We start from the raw sequence: 23,226 nt of genomic DNA, 5'->3' as shown, positions 1-23,226 counted from the left end.
AGAAGAGGAAAAAAAATGACCATGCACTGCCTTTCCTCCAGATTCTGGGGTACTTTCAAGTGCCATCAGTACTAACACCTTAGTGATAGCATCTCCCTTTGGGGAGTAATTTTGGTCCTTGGGATACTTAACAGGGATTTGAAATGGTGTGCACCCTTTTAAATCAGACTTTTGGGGTACTTCTATGGGAGATTCTCAGTGGGACAACCCGGAGAACTATGATCTGGGGAGTGGAGGACTGTCCTAGTTTGCTAGATGATTGCTTTAGATCAGTGTTTGGCAGGTTCTGCCCATAACCACAACAGCACGTGGGGATGGGCTCACAACAGTCCATCCCTGAGCGGACACTGAAGGGAGTCTGGTTTTGGAATGAGAAGGTGGTATCTGCCAACTTCTGACTACACTGCTTTCTCTCTTTAAACCTCAGCTTTAAAAATCCATATTATGGAGATAAAAGCCTACTTCAAAGAATTGCTCTTAAGATCAAACAAGCAATTATTTTGTAATTCAGAAAATACCATTTCACTCTAAGAGGTTAGCTGTTAATCAAACTATGAAAGCCAACCTTTGTGGAGTGTTTTGTAGGTGTGTAACATGTTCTCTACATAAAGAGTATTTAAGACTCTATAAACAACCACAGACGATCATACACACACCCAAACACACACACACACACTTTTGAGCTAACAAACCCATTTAGATAAACTAACTCACCAGGAAAAACAATAACAGAGAATGAGACACCCTTTGTTTTCATGTGATGGAAGAAGGTCCTTCTCAACTGAGATCTGAAAAGAAGCCCATGCCTTAGGTCTCTGGTCCCTAGGCAGACATTACTTGTTTTCACAGATGCAGACTAATATCATTAGCAAAGTTCTTTTTCCCAGGCAGGATGAGAGAATGTGCTCAGTTTTTATTTTTTAAATTGGCAACTAGGGCAGGACTTCAGAGGAACCAAGTAAAGCATCAGGTCTAGCCCAGAGGACCTCCTTTCTCAGTTTCTGACCTTTGATGTAAAAGGATGAGTCAGTCTTAGACCGTCTTAAAGAGACAATGGTCAGTAACCGTTCAATATAAACAATGAGGGATGGGGATAGTGTTTGGAAAGGAACAACTTTTAGGTGACAGGTCTGACTTTTAGGTGACAGGGGACAAGTATGTGCTTCTGGAACTTTGTTTCCTCACCTCTAAAGTGGGAATAGCAGCAACCTTCCTCAGATGGCTCTGAGAACTGAAGTGAGTGTAGTCTGGGGTACCTGGGCCCTTAATTCAGAGGATCAATTTGGCAATTAAACTTTTTTCCAAGTCAGGAATAAATAGAATTTTATCTGCCATTCTCCAATTTTGGGAGATTTTAGCTGTGTGAACTTGTAAGTTAAACGACTCTAATGTTAACTATAAGGAGGAGGATACTTTCATTTTTTCCCCTTGAAGGGTCTCTGAGTTTCTTACCACTCCCCATCTGCTCCTTGAACTTGTGTGTAGTTACCTAGCCTCCTACAGGCAGGCAGCTCCGTTCAGGTGGGAGGAGGCAGGGAATGGCTTCAGCTAATTGAAGAGCAATCTCAAATGAGTTTACTGCCAAGGGTGAGAGCATTACACAAGGAGGGGGTGTTTCTTGCAAATGAGGGGTGAGGGGGCTGCTGGCTGATAGGCCTGCGGCAGGAAAGGATTCTAATTTTATCTGCTGAGTCCAGTGAAGACAGAACTAACAGGTCTTTCTTTTTAGGATGAGCAAAAAACCTTATCTAATAGCTCATGAATAAAGGGGAAAAAGCTAAAAGAAGAAAAAAACAAGGTAAAAGGTATATGAACTAGATAAGGCTCTGACCTTAAATCAGACCAAAATCAAAGAGAAAAACAAATTAGTAATTTCTGCTGCTTCCACTCTTTGGAAAGTTCTTACACCCAACTCCGCCTCAAAGCTTCCTAGGCAACTCCTTATCAGAGATGATATCACGCTGAATTAAGGTGATAAGTAAGGTTGTTCTCATCATTTCTATTTCTTTACATTGGTTTCCTCTACCAGGCTTTGAATGTGAGAATTGATATTCTGCATTCTGTAGGTTGGGAATACAGTCAAACATGATGAGTGGCTGAAGAAAGGAACTCAAAAAGTTTTGCAGATTTTCTCAGCTTTGGTTCTCAGGCAGAGCTTCAGGAATATGATGCACAGGAAGGCTGCAGATCGAAATGCTCTCCGTATTCACCACCCCCTAGCACTCCTTGTGCACCCCCACCAAAGGCAGACAATGGTGCCATGCCCATAATTTTAGGGATGCAGGACCCTCTCCAGATTAGCTGGCTTCCGGCACTGTGAAGTACGTGGCTTGTGCATACATTTGTAAATTTCATGAGGCAAAGGCAGTCACACTGCCTGCAAGTCAGGCAGCTAAATGATTTATTAAGCAAAGGTTACAGCACCTGTGCCTTTTGTCAACAAATCAGGCCCATGCCACGCCAAGCGATTCTTCTAATAACCCAAATGGTAATTCGGTTTTAAATAGCATTGCAGATACCGCAATTCTGATGATGCAGAACAGTGATAGATATGTGTGGCAGGGGAGAAATGCCTGTTTTTAATATTGTTTGCACTCATTTTTCATTTTAAAGAATTAGTACTCATTGGAGTTCTGCAGGTTAAGCATTTTATTTGAACATTCTGATTAAACTAGAACCTGAATCAAAATGAGTTCTTTGCTCCGTCCTTCTGTGTGGGAATTGGTATGTCTATTTATTACCTGATGATGAAATATTAACTTTTTTTCTCTAAATAAATGCCTCCTCTTAATGGCTCTCATTTCCAGGGATCAGATTAAATTATGGGATGCAATTGAAATGGCCATTGGCTTTCTGCTATTTGAGACAATGGCATATTCTCTATTATACTATTTCATTCAATGGGCGTGTTGGGTATGTTAATTTTGCCCAGAGTGGACTAAATATTCTTCTATGCCCCAGAGGCTTTTTTGTATGTTAATATCAACTGCCACTGGACAATATTGAAAAATAACAGGTTCGGGTGGGGTACGTGGTCATGGTTTCTCAGGTTAGTAGGGTGTTCTAAAGAGTGTCGAGAGGTGGCCACCCTCATGCCAATGAGGAGCTGTAAACTGATGGAAGAGGAGAACAAGGTGAAGCAAATAATGATAGTAGCAGAGGCAGCAGACAAGGGTTGCAGAAGAATGGGGTAGACAGCTGGGTAGGAGAGTCCAAACAGACCCAAAAGCTGGGGAGAGAGATACAGTGTCGCCGGAAGGCAGTCTGAAGGAAAACTAGCTGAAGGCATGGCTAAGGGAAGGCAATTCTGTCTCAGTGAAAGGAGCAACTCTCTGGAGAAAAACATAGACTGGAAGGGAAGGAGGAGGAAAAATGGCTTTCAATTATCCATGTTATCTTTCCCTACCAATCATTACAGATGATGAATAGGTGCAATAAAAGCCAATATTCAATTTTTCCAATTTACATGGAAAGAAGGCCATAATATATTGTTAAGGGGAAGAAACAGCAGGTTACCAACACAGTGTATATAATATGATCTCATTTTTGCAATGTATTTGTATGCAGAGACACAGCCAGAATGGATTTATGCAGAAATGTTAACAGTAGGAACACAAGTGACTTTTATTATTTTTCCCATCTGTATCTTCCACAATTAACAGGTATCGTGACTGTAATAAGAAAAAGTCATTATTTGTAAACTTCCTTGTGTATCTTATAGATTCAACCAATACACGCTGACTGTCTACAATGTGCCGGCCTGAGGAGGAGCATTTCCAGAGAGGTGAGCACACTGATATGGTGGATTTTGTGGAGAATTAGTTCACTTTTTCTGACTCATAAAAGCTTAGACTTTGAAGAGTTGGAAGGGCTGTTTAAGTTTATCTGATAACTACATTTTTTTAAATTGGGGTGAACTACACAAAACATAAAATATACCATCTTAACATTACATTAAAAAAAAATCAACAGGATCAAGGATCCTATTTCTTTTCTTTAAAATTAATTTATTTGTGCATACAAAACTGGGGTACAAGCCAGATGTGCAGGGGTGGTGAGAGGATTCACCAGAGACAGAGTGGGGAGCAGAACAGGCAGAACGATGAAGTACACTGCTGAGGGGAGCAGCGGGTAGGTCAGGAGAGGTCTGCCGCACCATGTGGATCACCTCTGGGGTGGGGAACTGAACTCGCACTGAGGCAACTGCAGTTGGCTTGCAGTGCTGTATCCTAGCCCGCTGTGCCACCAGGGAGGGTCCCCCCAAAGCCCCGTATCTTAACCATTTTTAAGTGTCGAGTTGAACAGTATTCATACAATGCCATTGTGGGGTCTCCATCATGACCAACCACATGGAGAACTGTTTTCATCTGGCAAAACTGAAATTATATCGAGCAAGAAATAACTGACCATCACATCATCTCCTGCATTCCTGGTAAACTCCATTCTACTTTCTGTCTATGAAATGGACTGTTTCAAGTACCTTGCACAAGTACAATCATACTTTTTTGTCTTTTGTGATGACTTATTTCCTTTAGCACAACATCTTCCAGGTTCATTCATGCTGTTTATATTGCTAAATTACCTTCCCTTTAGAGGTAGAACAGTATATACTTTACCCCATTCAAATAGTATATGCACAGTACAATGCATATACTGTTTTGTTTATCCATTTATCTGTGGGTGGAAAATAGGGTTTTTCCAATTTTGGGCTACTTTGAATAATGCAGCTAAGAACATGGGTGTCCAAAACTCCCTTGGAGACATTGCTTTCATTCCTTTGGATGTATGCTGATAAATTAGACTTTAATGCAACCTTGTATGAAAAGCAAGGAATAATAATGCAGGTACTATTTCTGAGAGTTGAGCACCAGTATCTGCTTGAATATCTGCAGAAAGGGCTCACCAGCTCCAGAGACAACACAGCACAGTGTCTGCAGAGGAAAGACCTTCAACTTGGGCATACTGGGCCTGCATTCTTGCTCTGTGTCTGACTGCTGTAGGGCTTCAGGGAGATCAAGTCTCTCTCTCTCTCTTTTTCTGTGGGTCCAAACAATACTTGTTTTAATTTTGATGAGGCAATTTGACAAAATCAAAAATAAATATCTTGATGGCTAATGAGTGTGGGCCTCTTTTTGTGGTGATGAAGATGTTTTTGGAAGCTCAACAGTTTTTTAGGCCTCAGCTTCCATACCTATAAGGTGAGATAACTGTATATAGCCTGTGGGTGGCTATAAAGATCTATCAGACAGAGTACCTGAGGTACTTAGTATACAGACTGTACCTAATAGAAGCAAACATTAATCCAAGAACTCCTTTTCAAAGAAAGGGCTTATGACAAATTGTAAATTGTCTCCTTTATATCTCTATGAATTAGTTTATGTTCTAGCTGCTAGAGAAAAGAGAGACAGTACCTACTGTCTTCTATAAGTTGATTCAGGCATTTGAAGAGATTTCTACTGGGAACTTGTCATTGTAGAAAGAGAGGCCATTTGTTCCGGGTTTGTTTATGGATTTATGTACAGGATACTTTTCTGTATGAACAAAGCTCAAGTATCTGCCTGGGTGACTCTGCAAGTTTTACTTCTCCAAAGGCAGAAGGCAAACTTTATTTTCCCAGAAAACTTTTCCTGTAATTCAATTAATACAACTGTCATGCCTTATTAGCAAAAGTATCAAAGTAGAAAAACACAAGCTTGCCTAGGAAATTACTAATCTGCAAGCCGTGTCCAAACGATGTCTTCAAACATTCCTGAAAAGTATTTTCCCAAACTTCTATCCTCTCAAAAAGGAGCTTCTTTTCAAAGCATGGCATTACTTTTATTACCCTTAGCTATGTCAAATACATATTAAATATAATAAATGGTTTCTGAAAGTAGTTCCTTAATATAAAGTTAATATAAACACCTTGAAATACAAATATCTAACACACATAATTTTTTACTCAGGGTTTTTGGTACAATGTGACAATTCCATTAGCACAGTTTCTCATAAGAAAATCGAGGCGAGCTTTCTTCAAGCCAAATGTGGCAGGTGTCATTGTGACAAGAAACATTTAGCTGTTGTCCCCACGATGCCAAATATTTAATGGAAACCAAAAAAATTCAGCTCCAGATGCCAATATCGGTGCTACATGACATCATTCAACCAGATGCGTGAAAAATCTGGATTTTTAAAAATTGAATTCTTGTGGTTAACATCCTGAAGACTCACTTTGTGGGTTAAATAAGGTATTTGTGTAACAAAGCCACACTGGAATATAACATGTTTTGATTATAGAGAAATAAACTGAATGGAACACAGGGTACAATTTCAGTGATTGTGAATCATAGCTTATATAAAATTTTTATGTAAAACACAAACAGGACATTTCAAAGCTGCATTTTTGAGGTTTATAACGAAGTAAACCTGAGCATTGGTACTTTGAGAGAAGCAATTGACCAATGTAGAGTCACTGTCCCTCGTTCTTTACTCCCATCACATTTGAGCACATCAACCAAAAGTACAGAAAGGAGTGATGTTCTTCCATTTCAACGCATTCAACATAATTATTCAACTTCAGATACAGCCATTAATTACTTAAAGGTATAGGAAAATAACTCATAAACTTGGACAATTCAATGCAAGGTACTGAAGGGACATTAATCCCAGATGCCAAATACAAGCCAGTTCCAGTTGAAAACACAGAAGTGGGAAATTTAAGAGTTAACTTTCTCCCTCTGCTTTCTCTCCCCCTTTCCTTCCAGCTGCTTCTTCTGAGGCTGTACTTTCTATGACCCTGCTTCAGTGTAAGGAAGACTTCAGATGCAATGCAGTTTAACCCTCACTGTTGACACAGTAATAAACTAAAACACTTTACAGAGAGAGCCAGGAAGGCCACTCTTTTCTGTTCATAAGCACCTGGCCATCGCCTTACCAACAAAGACGAGCAGCTCTAAATTAAGTATCTAGAGACTACAGCCAAGCACATGCACAAACTGTCTCGGAGAGTATTTCCAAACGCCGTGCTGCAACCTCTCAGAGAAAATACTCTATTGTCAATTATGATAATATGTGGTCAAGTTCTAATGAAGAAATCAGAAAGTTGTTTCTTTCAAAACTTGAGTCTCATTCTGCTTCACAAACCTCTAAATATCTCTATATCTATTACCTTTGAACTAAAAAACTCTTATATTACTTCTCAAGGAACAGCAGACATTCCAAAACATTTACAGAAGATTTCTTCTTGACCTATACTCCCACAAGACATAACTAGCTATCAAAAAACAGGTTCTAGGTATCCCGGCAAACCCTTTTCTCAACCACAGATGTCTAAAACTGACATACTATTCACACACCACCCCAGCCCCACAGCTTCCGTGTTAGCGAATCATCACAACCTTCCCTATTCCTGCACTATCACCAGGAACCAAGTGGGCTTCACAAATCTGTTCTTTGCCTTTCTTTGAGAAAGTCTGCCTAGTTTCTGGGGACTGGACAGATCAGTAAGTGAGAGTGGCTGCCCCCCCTCCGCTCCCATAGCTAGCAGGTATGCTGACATCTTGGCCAGAGTGACTGTCCAGGCCTGGGAACCCTCAGGCCTGCTTCTGCCTGCTCACAGGTGGAGAGACATGAACTGCTGAAGTGGGGACATGCTATCTAGCATGGGGAAGCTTTTCTTGCCATAGCAAAAACAGTTCTGGCACAGAAGCCCTCTTGCCTCTACCCCCTCAGTAAAGAAGCAAAACTCACAGGCATAGTTTTCCAGGATCGCTGAGAACACAGGGAAATGTGGCTCAAGGGCTGGGATGGGCGGGGTCGGGAGGAAAGGGGACAGAACAGGGGCTGGGAAATGCAGCCAGTTGTGCTAAAAGACAGTTACAAGGCACCTGATGAATAAAACAAGCTGCACCACATACAGAAAAGATGAGAGCGGCCCACCTGTGTCTGTTGAGGGATATTTACAAAGCTTGGATCCCGTGGTCCAACACTGACGAATCGGTTTGCGGGGGAGGTGCTGGGTGTCGAGTAGGCTGTGAAGGGAAGGGACACATGCGTTCAGGAAGCAGCACGAGATTGCACACACAAACAACACCAAAACACACAGTCTCTGAGCCTATGCAGCTGATTAATAGGGAAATGTGCGAACACTGAGCTAGCAAAGGGCTCTGGCTAGCAAGGGCATTTTAGACAGTCAAAAAGGGAAGACTGCTGGAACGAAACATTGCAAACTGATGCTCAGAAGAGCTCTTTTTCTTCTTCCATCATATGAATTAGAACATGCAGGGCGTTGGCAAAGAATACTTTCTGAGTTAAACACGAGCTCTGGGGTCAGAAAGAGATATCCTAGTCTTTAGAGCACAAGGCGGAAGGAGTTAGGTGGAAAGGGGAGGAAAGCAGTTCATTTGACTACCTTGCTTTTCACACGGTTACACTCCTAAGAATTATGAAGTGTCCCCGTGCTTCTAGAGAAGTCTCTGTAGAGGATTTAATGGGGTCTCCAGAAAGGGAGGTAGAAAACCACGTTGAACAAGCCATCTTTATAGGCCCAACAGAGTGTCTGGAATTTTATGATGCACAAAATGTGCTTACAATATGAACACCGGTAGTATCCCTCACCTAGAACCCTTCTATTCAAACATAAACTGCATGACCTGTATAAAACCAAGACACCAGTTTACTATCCTTTTCAAAGTACTAGAAATTTTGTTGTTGGTTTTTGTATTTGTATTTAGGAGCTCTACTCTAGTGAGAGAAGTTCCAAGGTTTTGGTGTCTCCCTGATTCACAAATCCAAACGCACATTTTGTTTTTCAATGTCCTGCAATTCACTTCCTTACCATAAAAGCACCAAAAATTTATTTGCATTATTTCTTTATATTAGAATTTTTAGATAGACATTGCTTCATTTCAGATTTCTTAATATTAAGTCCTAAGTTTACTACATGAACTCTACTCACAGCATCTAAAACCCGAAAAGGATTTGCAATTTTCAAAACACAGATATTTAAGGCTGAAATACCACATCCACTTGCTAGTTATTTTTTTTTTCCATATTAACATCTGTTTCTTGGGTTTTGATATTCTGTTTTACAGAAAGCTGCTCATATTTCCCATATTAAAAAGATCTAGGGATAAAATTTCCACCTATTTGGCCTGAGTCCTCCTGGTCATCCTTGGTCAGAGCTAAGTCACCCACACAGACCTGTGTCAGTGATGGTCCACCAGATGAACACAAGGGGCCCTATGTCTATTAATCAGGAAATTCTTGTTGTAGGAATATTTGTTGTTGTAAGAGAAAAGTTCAGAAATGGCTCTATAAACTGATCTAAACGAATGGCATGTTGTGCTGTCTCGCAATGTGTATCTTCTGATTTCCTCCAACCTATCCCAGACTGACTTGAAGAGATAAAAAGGACTTCTGTGTTTAGTCAATCTGTGTGTGCCTCTCATTCAGGTGAGGAAACAGAATTTTTTTAGTGCTCAGTAAAATCCTTTTTGTTATTTCATTCAGCTTACTGCCTTACACTGATACACGTTAAGGAGTCTTAACAGAGTTATATATTCAAAAGGATGAACTGCAATTACTTGATAGAGTAATTACCTGCTCCTAGGGCACAGGTAGGATATGGGTGAGATAAGAAGGAAGTACATGAACTAACCTGTTAAACCAGTTAGTGGTTGGGGGTAGGGAGGAGTATTCTTTCACAGGTGAATAGGTAGGTAAGTTGAGAAAGAACAAAAAGGCATGATGGGTTTGGTAAGTATTAAGACTAAGTGACTGATGACAGATTCTGAAATATGAGTTCTCACTCTGGTGGCATTAGTAGAACCCTGTGCATGGGCCTGCCCCTGTCATCATAACACACAGCAGGCTTTCCTGTGACATTTGTGCCATACCAGTGACTTCATCAACAAACATGCTCACTGATCCCACAATATGTGGTTCCTTTCCTTTTTGTCTTTTTTTCACTCTGTGAAGATAGTTCTTTACTGACCATAGCAAGTTTATTAAGCCTGGAAGAGCTGTATTCATCCCATACTCTATTTTTGCCTGACTTATTTTGCCATTTGAAAGGTTAAACATTAATTCAGTGACTAATTAATTTAGTCACTGAGAATGACTCTGAGGCTACTGTTGGATATTTTCTTTTCTTCAGTCATGAGACAACCTTAGTTTCAAAATATCCCAGATCTTTAGCATTCTCACAGGTACTAAAATGGCTCCAACATTTATTCTGGTTCAAAAAAGGGAGTATTGGTAAGAAAAGTGGCAGTATGTTTGAAGTTCAAAAAAAAAAAGTATATTAAAACTACAAAAATCTCTGAGTACTCTAGTCATTGAATACAACAAAGGTGCCCAGGAAAATTGATTCTACAGAAAGATAGCTCCTGGGAAAATCAAGGACGCAGGCAAAACAAGGAAGGAAGAAAGAAAGTCTGACTCATTTTCCATTATTGTAGCTACAACAGGCAGAGTGTTCACCTATAACAGGATGTAGTTCCAGAAATGATATGACATTAAGTTGAATTTTCCCAAAGACACAGTAGAAGAAGGGGAGTTACATGTTGACCAAAAACCTCAACTAAAACTTTTTATTAAAACAACCACATAGACCATGGTGAATCAATTATACATGCACAGTTAAGAGCTTTCAACATGAATACAAAATCAAGTAAAAGGGGCAAGCAGTAACTCATTATATACAACTGTGTTTACTGTGGTATTATCTCATATTCATATCTTTCTTAATTGTAATCTGGTCCTATTTACAACAGTAATAATCAAATGCTGCAGGAAGAGCTTCAGGAAATCAGGAAATCCAGGAAAAAATTTCTGGGGAGATTACTGTAAACATTTTTGAGGATTCTGGAGGGAAGACTAAGAGGTACTTGATGATTTTCTGATAACATCAAAAGGAAAATCAATTTGCTTATATAATCAGTGTAAAGTCCTCATAGCGTATATGACTATTAGAAATCAAGTTACTGATTATTTGGTTATTTTTGAGATGGAAAGATTTTTTTTTTTTTTCAGCAGCCATTCTACCTACACAATTACAATCCCCATAGGCCATTTCCCAACACTATGGAAGAATATTCCTAAAAGAAGCTTCTGCTGATTCTTATTTGCACTAATCTGGTCATGTTTTCCTCTTCTAATATATTTCTTGGCATTATCTAAGAGTGTCAGATTTGTCTTAGCCACAGTGGTATCAAAATCCCAAGCCAGAATTTGATCCCAATTGCAGAAAATCTCATATGCACTTATCATATGCATTGTTAATTCTCTAACCCTTCACTTGTGGGCTAGGTAAGTCCTGCTTCAGTGTTATCAGTTCTTTCATTTATAAGCGATTGCTTTACAGGGGCTCTGAGGATGCTGGAATCTGTCTCTAGGGGGGTGGTTGGGGGTTGGCAAGCAGAGTCACAAAGTTGATCTGTTAGCAGCACCCTGGGAGAACATCCTCTATGTTCTCAGAAATGGCTGTGGTGTCAGTTTTTTTTTTTTTTCCTCTGGATAAGAAAAAAATGAGGGATGTGTCTATATAAAGGAATGATGAGCTTCCTAGAAGAATCAGTTCTGAGTCTGTAATAGCCTTTCCCTAATAATCATTTCTGACTATGATCTTGAGAATGTGACCAAATTGTTTTGAATAACAATGTTGGGAGCTTTACTGGTTCTGGAAAGACACAACTAAATAAAAAAAGATATTAAAATGTCAAAATATTTATACTGATGTCATTTAATATATCTCTAGGAAAAAACCCTATCAATAAAATTACTCAAATCTGATAAACAAAAATGTGAATCTAGTCTTGCTCTAACAACCACAGGAATTTATATCATTACCAAAAAAAAAACCCAGAAAGAGAAGGAAGTTTAGATTGAGTGCTGCTGCTGCATGGAATGTGAACCGTGAAAAAAGAACCACCCTCTGTGCCCAGAGGGCCCTCAAGTAGGTCGATTCTGCTCTGGGCTGAACTCCCTGAGTAATAAATGCCCTGACCAGCTCTTCTGCCTGGAAATGACACTGAGGCATCTTGGCAGAAAGCAAAATGTAAGACCTGTTGAGTTTTGATTTTCTGAATTTACTTTCAGATACAAGAAGCAATTAAGTCTTCTAAACCCTGGCTGCTTGGCCTACCAAGTGACATGAAGATTGAAGAGAGATTTGTATTCTGTTTCATTGGAGACTCAATTATATGAAAGGAGAGACTCCACTTCTTCATTCGCTTAACCTCCACAAGTCTGATCACTGGAGTGTCATCAAAAAGAGATACTTTCTATACTCACATTCATCCCCCCTTTCTTCTTCTTTTTTTAATATTTACTTATTTATGCATACAGAACTGGGGTACATGCCAGAGGTTCAAGGGTGGTGAGAGGGTTCACCAGAGACAGGGTGGGGTACAGAAGAGGCAGACTGACAAATTACACTTCTGAGGGGAATAGCAGGAGTGACAGGAGAAGTCTACTGCACCATGTGGGTCACCTCCCTGGCAGGGGATGAAACTTGTGGTGAAGCTGCTGCGGCCAACTTGCAGTGCTGCACTTTAACCCCTTGTGCCACCAAGGAGGGCCCCTTAATCCCCTCTTCTATTCTTCTATTCTCTTTTATTCTTCTATTCTCACACATAGCTAACTCTGTGCCAGTTCAACACTGGCATATCATGGGAAACACAACGGTGAGCAAGACACACTGCCAGCCTTGAACACAGGAGAGTTGAGTATAGAAAATGGAAATAAGAGTGCCTAACATAGTATAAATTAAAAAGTGCATGCCGTTAAAGGACAGAAGTGACACCTGGCAGGAGAACAGAGGATGGAGGTGGCTTTTGCAACAGGATGGAAAAGATGCTTTGGTTTTCAGGTTCAGGTGGTTTGAGGGTCACAAAGGAAGTAGCACACACAGAGGGACAGAGCTAGGGAAGAGAGGGAAAGGGGAAATCATAGGACATTACAAATTATGCCTCTGCCAATGGGAAAAGGAATACAATTTCAAGGATCAAGTTCCCAAATGTTTGAAAATGAAGGGCTGTTAGTCTATTGAATTTATTTTTTATAGGAGGTCTTTTTCATTCTGACATGATGAATTACAGAACTCTCTTAGTCACATACCAACAGAGTTAAGTTTTATAAGACAAGCATTATCTGAATTAATAAATAGCAACTTTAGAGAAAAGAGATATTTTAAAATTGTCTTAGTTCTCTGAACTGCTTACTTAAAAGGGAGAAAAAATTTATAAAATAAAGTTACTAAATTTCTACTCAACACCCGATGAAGACTACATATCTTCATTCTCAAAACCTAACCCTTTATAGTTCGAAATGTATAGTTCACATATTCCCTCATTATAAGAATGTTGGACATATTCCACATGGAGATTTCCCTCTAAAAATAACCACTCACAAACTCAATTTTATTCAAAATAGACTTGCTGTGATTTGACTACCTGCTCAGGAATGTGCTAGTTATTGGACAGAATTAATCAAAACAAGTCTAGGGGTGCAGACTTAAACAGATTCCTGTGTATTCTATTGCCATTTATTAAATGTTTATCAATGATACCTGACAGAGAGAAGCCATTCAGTTGTAAATTGAAACAGTGAGATGATGAAATACCTACTTGAAACAGTTTCTAGAATCTTTTTTTCACTGAACAATTCACATATATATTTTTAAAAGCCCGGTGAAAAGATTTTCATTTCTAAAACAATGCAGAGACTATTAAAAAAATACATAGGCTAATTACACTTTAACTCATTTAGGAACTTGAATAGCACTATTTGTTGCAAGGTCATAAAAGAAATGCTTTTCACAAAAAGAATGGAGGTATTGATGTGTGTTTCCTTCAAGGCAATCTATCAGTATTGATAAGTTTGTAGGGCCTGCCTCAGCATTATTAATAACCATATACAGTCAAGGAAACACAACGTTTGCTTACACATGATCTAGCATTCAGGGATTTAAAAATCCCCACAAGACTGAATAGAAGCTGAAATTTTTACCCAGATGTTTGGAATATAAAAGATAACCACACTGAATTTCCATTATTTTGAGCACATCTGTGTAGTAGTCACCTCATTCTATCATCTCTGCAAATCTATCGCCTCTACAAACAAGTTACCAACACCACCAAAAAAACAAAACAAAAAAACTCCATAGTTCTCAGGGCATGTAATAAAGCCTACTTATCACTAGTAATTTTTACAGAAAAACATACCCACAGCTTTCTTCCTGAAAAGCAAATGAAATGCGAACTTTAACAGATTAGCATTACTTAACATGGACGGCAACAATTTGCATGATGTGTCTAATGTGCCAACAGTTCACAAAAATCACGAAAATAATAATTAAGCCAGATGGCTTTGTTCTGCTAGTACTTCTACTTGTATTAGGAATATTCAGTGGAAGTTAGGGACTCGAACTATCATGATCAGACACTCAGAAAAGGTCTAAGACAACTCATGTGCAAGCAGGGAGAAGGGATCAGAGCTACTTGTAACCTGGAGATGCTTCTTTGACTAGATGATTCCCGAATCTGTGAGATACGGAGGCACTTAGCAATGAATGATTCTTGTATAAAGTCTATTTAAACTATCTAGAATGTTCTCTCTTCATCATAATTTTAAAAGATAAGAAGAGATAGCCTTTTTCAGTTAATTTTCATCTATTTTTGATGACAAATCCAACTTTTGTAACTGTCATTGTTTTTATATGTATGATGTGTGTTGGTCAATGGAGAGAACATAGTTATTGATCATCAGCAACAATGCAGATGGCTAGGTACAGGGGGATGTGATGTTACATCGCCATAGGGAATAAAGATGGATCCAGCTAGGGTTTACTAAAATAAGAAATTGAGATCATTATATTGGATTGCTCCCCCTTGAAAGGTTTCTGTGGCTTCACAGAGGCAATATACGTCTGGAAACCTCCTGGGAATTTATCCCAAAGAAATACTTAAAAGTATGGATAAAGATTTATGCTCCAAGATGTTCATTACAGCATTACTTACAAGAGCAACAAATTGGAGCCAGTTTATTAGTGAATGTTTTATGCATACACTGTAGTATTCATGCATTAAATATTAAGGTTACAAGTGAAGTGGGCAGGGATATAATGGACGATGGAGGAGGACTTTTGGTGTCTTGGCCTTAGGTGTATGTGGTAACACCTGAAGGGGGTGATCCTGTACCTCTAAATCATAATCAATGTTGTCACTTCAATAATAATAATATTATTATTATATATTATAGTTATTATATTATATATTATATATAATATAATGATGTGTCTATTACATGAAGTAAAATTAATAAAATCATTTAATAAACCTAATCTAGAGATGTACTTACACACACACATCATGATCACTTATGTTTAGAATGTGTGCAGAAAGTGATTATCTCTGAAGAGTGGGATTATAGATGATTTTGAAATACCTTCCTGTAATTTTTAATCTTCAATAAATACAAATGGAAACTTTAAATGCCAAATAAAACTTTTTTTTTGAGCAATACAATATAGTCAATAGAAAGTGAATTTTAGAGCCAGAAAATACTGATTGAATCTGTTTCATCTCCTACTAGAAATGAGATTTTAACCAGGCAGTTAATCTCTCTGAGTCTTTCTATACAAAGAGCCCAGCATAATAAGTATATTTACTCCAATAGTGTTAGCCCTGCAATGAAGGCTTCACCTATTTGTGGATGTCTAACAAATTACTCTCTTCACGGGGGAGACCCAGGAAGTGATCTCTAAAGACAGGCTGAACCAATGAGATGGGAAGTCCCCAGCATAACACTGTACTTCATATGAAAAGAACTGAAGAAAAAAATGCTACTGTCACCCAACCAGGGGGTCTACTGATTTCAAAATAGGACTGAGCACATCCAAGGTGTTTTTTTCTTTCCAATAATTAAAAAAATTAATATTCAAATCTCTCACGGGTTAAAATTTTGACCCTATTCATAAATAATTTGCAAGGTGTCAACTGGCAGAATCTTGGGAACACAATTTGGTCACTACAAGGAATAATCACTGTTTGCACTGGTAGTTTTGAGTCTCAAGATCTATCCGAATGAAGTCATTCATGTTTGGGAACAAAAGCACACAATAGAGGACATGAGGTGTAAACATTCTATGGACAAGAGCTAACATGCTATCATAGGGGAATAGGTAAAAATTGCTTAAATTTCTATCCTGTTTTAAAAAAACCAAATTCAAACATGCATTTAAGAAAATAGAAATTACAAAAATAATATACAAAATATTATTATTACCATTTATATGATCACAATCATTTTACAGATTGTTACAGAAAGCAAAACATTCACAAGGAAAAAAATTGGGGGAAAATCAGAAAATACTAATTATAGATAGTATAGGTGTGGGAGAACATACTTTTCTTTTTAAAAAGTTTCTATATTTTTCAAGTTTCCTACCCTACCACATAATAACTTTACAAAGAAAATCTTAAAAGTCATGTACCTGTTTTGTAATCTTTAATTAAGGCAAAAATAAGACTTGAATGGGTTATGATAACCTAAGTGAATGTTATTCTCTGTTCTTTTCTGTCACTCTTTGCAATGTTTCTCTCTTACTCTCTGTTTACCTGCTATTGTTTCTATGTTTGTTTGTTTGTTTTCCTAATTCAATGTACCCAGGACTATGTCCTTCTTGGAATATTATAAAAGCTCTTTATGGGATCCTCTTAGGTTTACACAGGAGGGATATACAATGCTTCATATGTGTCCTGGTAGAGCAGAATGCACTGGACTTGGAGTCTAACACACCTTGTTTTGAATACTGTCTTGGCTCAGTTTCTTCTTTCTAAAAAGATGGTTAACAGTTCCAATTTTGCAGACTTATAATAGTGACCAAAGGTAACTAAGGTAATGAATATAAAAAGATCTACTCAAGTGTAATTATTTTTCTTTGCTGTACAATGTGAATATTAAAAATTGATTTGGAGTCTTTCTGTTGGTGCAAGGGGTTAAAGCACAGCACTATGAAGCTATCTGCAGCCACTGCAGCATGAGTTTGATCCCCGGCCAGGGAGCTGACCCACATGGCACAGCAGACCTCTCCTGTCCCACCCACTCTCCTGAGCAGTGTGTTTCAGTACATTTGCCTGTTCTGCTCCCCATTCTGTCTCTAGTGAATCCTCTCAGCCCCACACCGCTGCTCTGTACCCCAGTTCTTATATGCATAAATAAAAAGTAATCTTTAAAAAAAAATAAAAATTGAATTGTACACAAAGTAGAAATATTTTTCAAAGTATTCATGAAAAATCATTATTTAAGATAGCACATGTACATTTGTATTCAACAGGTTCCCAAAGAAGAAATTAGGGACTAAATAATGACTGCTGAGAACTAAAATGCCACCTTACACTAAATTCTAGCTGTGAGGGGAAAAAAAAAAAATTGATCCTTTATCTGAAAGATGACACATTTTTGCTTTCACAACCAGTTCAGGTTAGTGTACCTGGAGTTTAGATACAAAGATAAGACTGCTCAGGACTTTATAAACTGCCTCCTTGTCAGCCCCTCCCAGTTTCCCCAAAGTGTGGCTTTTAGTCACTATAGTTAATGAGGTTAAAAAAACCTTAGATAACTAGACAAGTATTTCGTAAAATAGAAAAATCATTACATGGCGTATAAAAGGGGATCTAAAAGTCAGTTAACAGCTTTCATTCTCCTTGGCTAAGGTACCAAAAAACTATTTCCCAACAAACCAGCATCTACCTGTCAACACACAAGTGACTGTGCCTGTCTGCCCTCCACTGTGTGGTGGTATTCGTCACATATTTTCCTGTACTCTGCTTGGTGAACACATAGAGACTTGTGTCTAGTTTTAAGAGTACTTAGTATTTCATATCGGTAAACATTTAGGTTATCAGCAATCATTTCATACTGGTAAATATTTAGGTCATGAAGAATCTTTTTTTTTATAGTCAGGTGACTACCTGTCCTCTATAGCATTGTTTATATTTGGGGAGGATACTTTTTGATCTTTGTTAATCTGATAGGCAAAACTGTCATTCAAGTTTTCATACGTACTGCTTTCATGTTACATGAATGAGATATCTTTCATTGTTTTTCATTTTTCTAACTTTATACTCAACTTTCTCTTGTGTTTTAGTCTTTAATTGAATTTTAAAAATGATTGATATGTTAGTTAATTTAGCTGTCTATAACATGTGTTGTAAATATTTTCCCACTTTTATCTTTAGTCTTTTGACTTTATGATATTTTTTTCACCTGTGTATAAAATGCTTGATATCTTTAGAGTAGAACTCGTCAATCTTTTTTTTTTATGGATTCTAGGCTTTTGTTTGATTTAGAAATACCTTTATTCCAGTGTTATTTTTTTAAATTGTCTTATTTTTGTGTGTAGTATTTTTAGTTTTAACATTTTTTTATGTTTACTTTTCCTCCATGGGGAATTTGTTTTGGTGTGAGGAATTTAATTTTTTCTGGATAGTTAAAATAATCTTCACTGAATAATATCTTTTTCTCTTTTAACATGTTACTTTCACTGTACACTAAAATACTATTTATACTAAAATAATATAAATATGGGTCTTTTTCTAATTAATAAACATCTGAGAAATAAAAATATAATTGAAAACAACAGCACAGGTAAACTCCAATCCATGTTTAAAATACATCAAAGTAAAGTAAATTCCTGCACTAAGTAACATGAGACATTAACCTAAAATTGTTAAGAATGAGGAGGGAATTCTTTGGAATTGATTTGTAATCTGTCTGTAACATTGGTTTAAGAATCTATAATGCTATAAAAACTAATGGAAATGTACATTTAAGAGATAATTATTTGGTGCAAATTGGAAAAAAAATTAAGAATAATGAAAAAATCTGCATACCAGAATTGAAAAATATTTTTCAAAAGAACACTAGTTTTTTTTTTTTAAATTCTCTTGCAATTATCAAGCAATTTTTCTTGGAAAAAGGAAACATGGCCTTCATGTCATCTAAAAATTGTGCAAATATGCATATCATTCACTGACTTCCTCTAAATTTAATAAGTGATTAAAACAATATGTTATACACATAATTTTTTTTTTTTGTGAAAAGGAGATTTGGTAGCATCTGGGAGAAAAGTCAGAAATCAATTTTTTTCAGTGTTTGACAACAGTTCTAGTTCTGGAGTGTTCTGAAGAACAAAGAAACTGGTCTTCAATATCTGCTACTTTTATGCCTTCTTTACAATATGTGCAACATATTTTTTTAATTTTTACTGTTATTGCTGTACTGTCTCCCAAATCTTTCCTTTCTTTCTCCTCCTGCTAACCAGTTATTCTCAGCAACAGAAACTCAAATCATACTCAAGTATGAGTGACTGCAAGTTTTTGCTATAAGTTTCTCAGATAGGATTTTCACTGCAAAAACATGGACACTTTTGGGCTAAATCAAAGATACTCAGAAGATGCTATGGCCAAGCATATGGACTCACATTGAAGGAGGCTGGGGTGCAACATGGCTCTGCTATACCTCACTGAGTGACCCTGAGTAAAACATCTTATCCTTCCACGCTTCATCTTTCTCAATCAGGCTAATGAAAATACTTACTTCATAGGATTATGTGAGAATTTCCAAGAAGATAAATAGTTATTGAAAGTATCCAACTCATGAGTAAGATCTCACACTTTGTTGCTGTGGTTCATTTCATACATGAGCTGGAAATCATGGCTCTCAAGGAACCGGAAATCACATTATGGCACTTTGTAACGTCTTCAGTCACAGTAGGAAGTACTGTGCAGAGCATGGGAAGGTCTGAGGTTGCAGGGGTGGGTCAGGAGAGGTCTGCCGAGCCATGTGGGACACCTCCTGGGCAGGGATGGAACTCATGCTGAAGTGGTTTGAGCGTCTTAGTGCTGTGGCTTTAACCTGCTGCGCCACCAGGGAAGGCCACCTCCACCTTTTAATATTGATTTCCTTTTCTGAAAAATCCTGACCTCGCATGAACACAAGGAAGGTGGACTAAAATAATGAGGATGTGTACAGAGGCTTGCTAACCAAAAAGCACTGAGTATATCTTAATTGTTATATTAGAAAATTTCGATCTTGGTCGTAGATTTTTGTTAAGTTCTTGGTTAAGAGGTTCATATTTATCATATAATGATTATATATGAGATTCATTAGAGATATGAAAATTATTAATAAAGGAAACCTAATAGGACATGCTTCTATTTTAATTGAATTCTAATTTAAAAAAATCAAAAGTTCAAGGATAAGGCATGAGGAAGAAAGGCTTATGAATCTTTCATGCATTCTTTGAGTTTCTGTGTTCCTAATTAATTAAAAAAGGGGAAAACATTTGATTTTCATAATCATTCAAAAGTTGTTTTTATAATTCTAGGCTAATACACCAATCTTCAATCTCTTTTCAAGAAATAGTCCTTTTTTTTGATTTTCATTATAATTCTTTTTTTATTTTATAAATACATTTTTTAACATTATTTCTCATTTTGCACACATGCAAAAAAGTCCATTTTTACAGCTATAATTTTGCTGAAACCTATTACATAAAAATTGGATCCTACAATATATTTAAGAAAATGAATGGTGCATTTTGAATGACCACATCACAAACAGAGCTAAATATAATGAGAGATTGTTCCTATTGCATTATCCTTAGATGTTTGAAAAGGAGTGCCTTTCCAATAAGTGAGATGGTCCACGTAGAAAAACTCAATGGACTGCAAAGCACGTCGTAGGTAGGATGTTGCTATAATTAGTCTCACCAGGAAGGTATTCAATAGGCACCTCAGTTATAACTCAGGCAAACCAAACTTCTAATCTCCACTCCTTGCCAAGAATTACTCTTCCTAAGGAGAAACCATTGATTTAGTTCTCAACCCACATTTAATGTGGCAGGAAATGCTGTCAGTTCTACCTTTCAAATATTTCTCACCACCCCCTCTGCCCCCATGTGGGTGCAGTTTAGCAACTCTCCCTGAATTACTGCCACAGGCCCAACTTCACCTGCCTGTTTCAGTTTTTTCCCTTGTACTATCTGGTCTCTTACTTTTTGGTTTACTTATACTTTAGCTATTGTTCGTCCACAAAGGCAGGCAATTCTCTGTTGCATTGACTTGTGCATCCCATGTGCCTACAACAGTGGCTGGCAAGTAGGAGACACTCATTGTATTTTTTTATTACAAACCAGTCTCTTAAGGGTCTCTCCCAATTTTAACTCTTGCTGCCTGCAATGCATTTTCAGCAATGGCTTCATGGGGTTTCTGTTACCTGATTTTGTAGACAGCACTATAGTTCTGGTCTGCATCTCACTCCCTTGGTCACAGTTAAGGTTAAAATCCTTATGTTGACCTACAAGCATCTACATCACTTGTTTTCTGAGCTCCCAAATTCATCCACGTGACCCCCTTCCCTGACCTGGCACCCAACCTGCGTTCACTCACCACACTGGCGTTCTGCCTGTTTCTCAGACATGGCAGGCTGGACTAACTTTTCTCCTATTAGAAAGTTTCTCCCTTTACAGTGTCATGGCTCACCCTCTCACTTCCCACAAGTCTTTGATCAAATTTCCCCTTCTCAGACAGTCCTTCCCTCATCACCCTGTTTATTTATGGCTGGTCCTCTTTCCATTACTCCTGACCCCTGTGTGCTTCATTTTTCTTCATAGCATTTACACATAACTATGTTATATTACATCTACCTACAGTACTTACAATTTTGTGTGATGACTTTCTTCCTTCTTTAAAATAAAATCTGCAGAGGTCAGGAATGTCTTTTTCATTTCCTGCTGAATGCTAACATTTACTATTTGGCAAATGGTTACTGGTCAATAATTATTTATTGAATGAATGAAGGACAGGAGAGATAGTCCTTCATTGGGTATCCAAGTCCAGGAAGGTAGTTAATCAGCAGGAATGGAATACACTGGGTGTGAATTACTCTTATAGGTTATCCCTCCTAGTTATCATAGCATGTCAGTATTTCTCCAAATAAATCAACAACATTAAAGTTCTCTTTGAGAGAGATCCAAGTGGTTGTCTCCACTCTGCCTCCTCTGCTTTGTAGGGCACTGGTAAGGATTTTTCCCATTAAAATGTATTTATTTCATAGGCAATTTTCCCCCAAATTTGTCTTACCTCTGTTTGTTGGCCACAGCTGTGAGCAAGTTGAGTATTGGTGCCAGGGGCAACTGATTAGTTTAAAAATACATACTCTGCTTTAGGCCAGCAGCCATTTGTATTTCATTAGCAAAGGATATTAAAAATGATGCCCTGGACTTCTAACTGTCTACAGCACTGCATATCCATCACCCCTGTTCGTCCTGACCAGCTGCCTGTGAGAGTGGGGAGAGCAGTTAGTGCTCTTCCCACTCACAGATAAAGTAGTTGAGGCCTGGGAAAGCTGGCAATATAGGAGGTCCTTGGCATGGTTTCCAAATTCTAAAATCGTATTTTATTGCAAGCCATCTCAACCCCTTAAATAGAAAAGGCTGTTCTAGGTTATACAATTAGTGTTTTTGGAAAAAGGCTCCATTCCAGACATTCTGCTGGGGTTTGAACATCTGCACGCAATACCCTGTCATGGTGTTTCTTCGAGTTAAAGCTGAACTCCAATAAGCTGACAAAGATAAACGGGGTCCAGCCATTGTGTGGCTTTAATTTCTAAGAAAGCACCTATTTCATGAAACTATACTGTGACTCTAAATTTTCACTCAGTGGTAATCCAATTCAGGCCTTCTCTTCAAGGTGGTTTCAGAAGAAACATTCTACGTTCTCTTTCTGACCAAATAAACAGAATATTATTCCTACTGAACAGTTTAGAAGCCATTTCCTCCCCCAAATCTTTACCTGAGTCTCCACACCTAGAAGAAACTCCATCCCAAGCCCTCTGCTAACAATCTCTCCATTCCACTGCTGTCCACTTTATATTAGTTACCCGCTGTCTCCCTCAATACATCCTCATTTCCTTAGAGCAGCGATGAATCATTTCTGCTTCCCAAGTAGCTAACGCAGTCCTTGGCACATGCCAGGTGCTCAGTCTCTGAGGGCTGAATAGATGATTGAAAGAAGGTCGACATCAAAGATGAATGCTAAGGGAGAGGAAGCTACTTCAGTCCTGAAGTATATCGCTTCCATATAGTCTTGGCCCCTCGCCACCCCCTCACTTAACGCTTTCTAGACTGTAGATTTTGGAAGCAGAAACTGGACCCCTCTTCCTCACCTCTTTACCTCAGGG

General features: G+C 38.1%; 1 protein-coding gene across 3 annotated transcripts in view; it reads right to left on the bottom strand.

Annotated features, from left to right (window-relative positions):
* Positions 1 to 23,226, bottom strand: part of NFIA (nuclear factor I/A) — a 349,822-nt gene that overhangs the window by 25,002 nt on the left and 301,594 nt on the right. For 2 of the 3 annotated variants that reach the window (XM_004679057.2, XM_012722388.1), the window contains exon 10: positions 7,918 to 8,009. The exons of the other annotated variant lie outside the window; for it this stretch is intronic. In XM_004679057.2, the coding sequence (XP_004679114.1) occupies positions 7,918 to 8,009 (92 nt within the window). The remainder of the gene's footprint in view (positions 1 to 7,917; positions 8,010 to 23,226) is intronic. 3 annotated transcript variants of the gene reach the window in all.

The sequence above is a fragment of the Condylura cristata genome, unplaced genomic scaffold (genome assembly GCF_000260355.1).
Source record: "Condylura cristata isolate star-nosed mole 26May11 unplaced genomic scaffold, ConCri1.0 scaffold00008, whole genome shotgun sequence".
NCBI lineage: Eukaryota > Metazoa > Chordata > Mammalia > Eulipotyphla > Talpidae > Condylura > Condylura cristata.
Note: the sequence above shows the minus strand (reverse complement) of the source record. Positions and strands in the feature narration are given on the sequence as shown.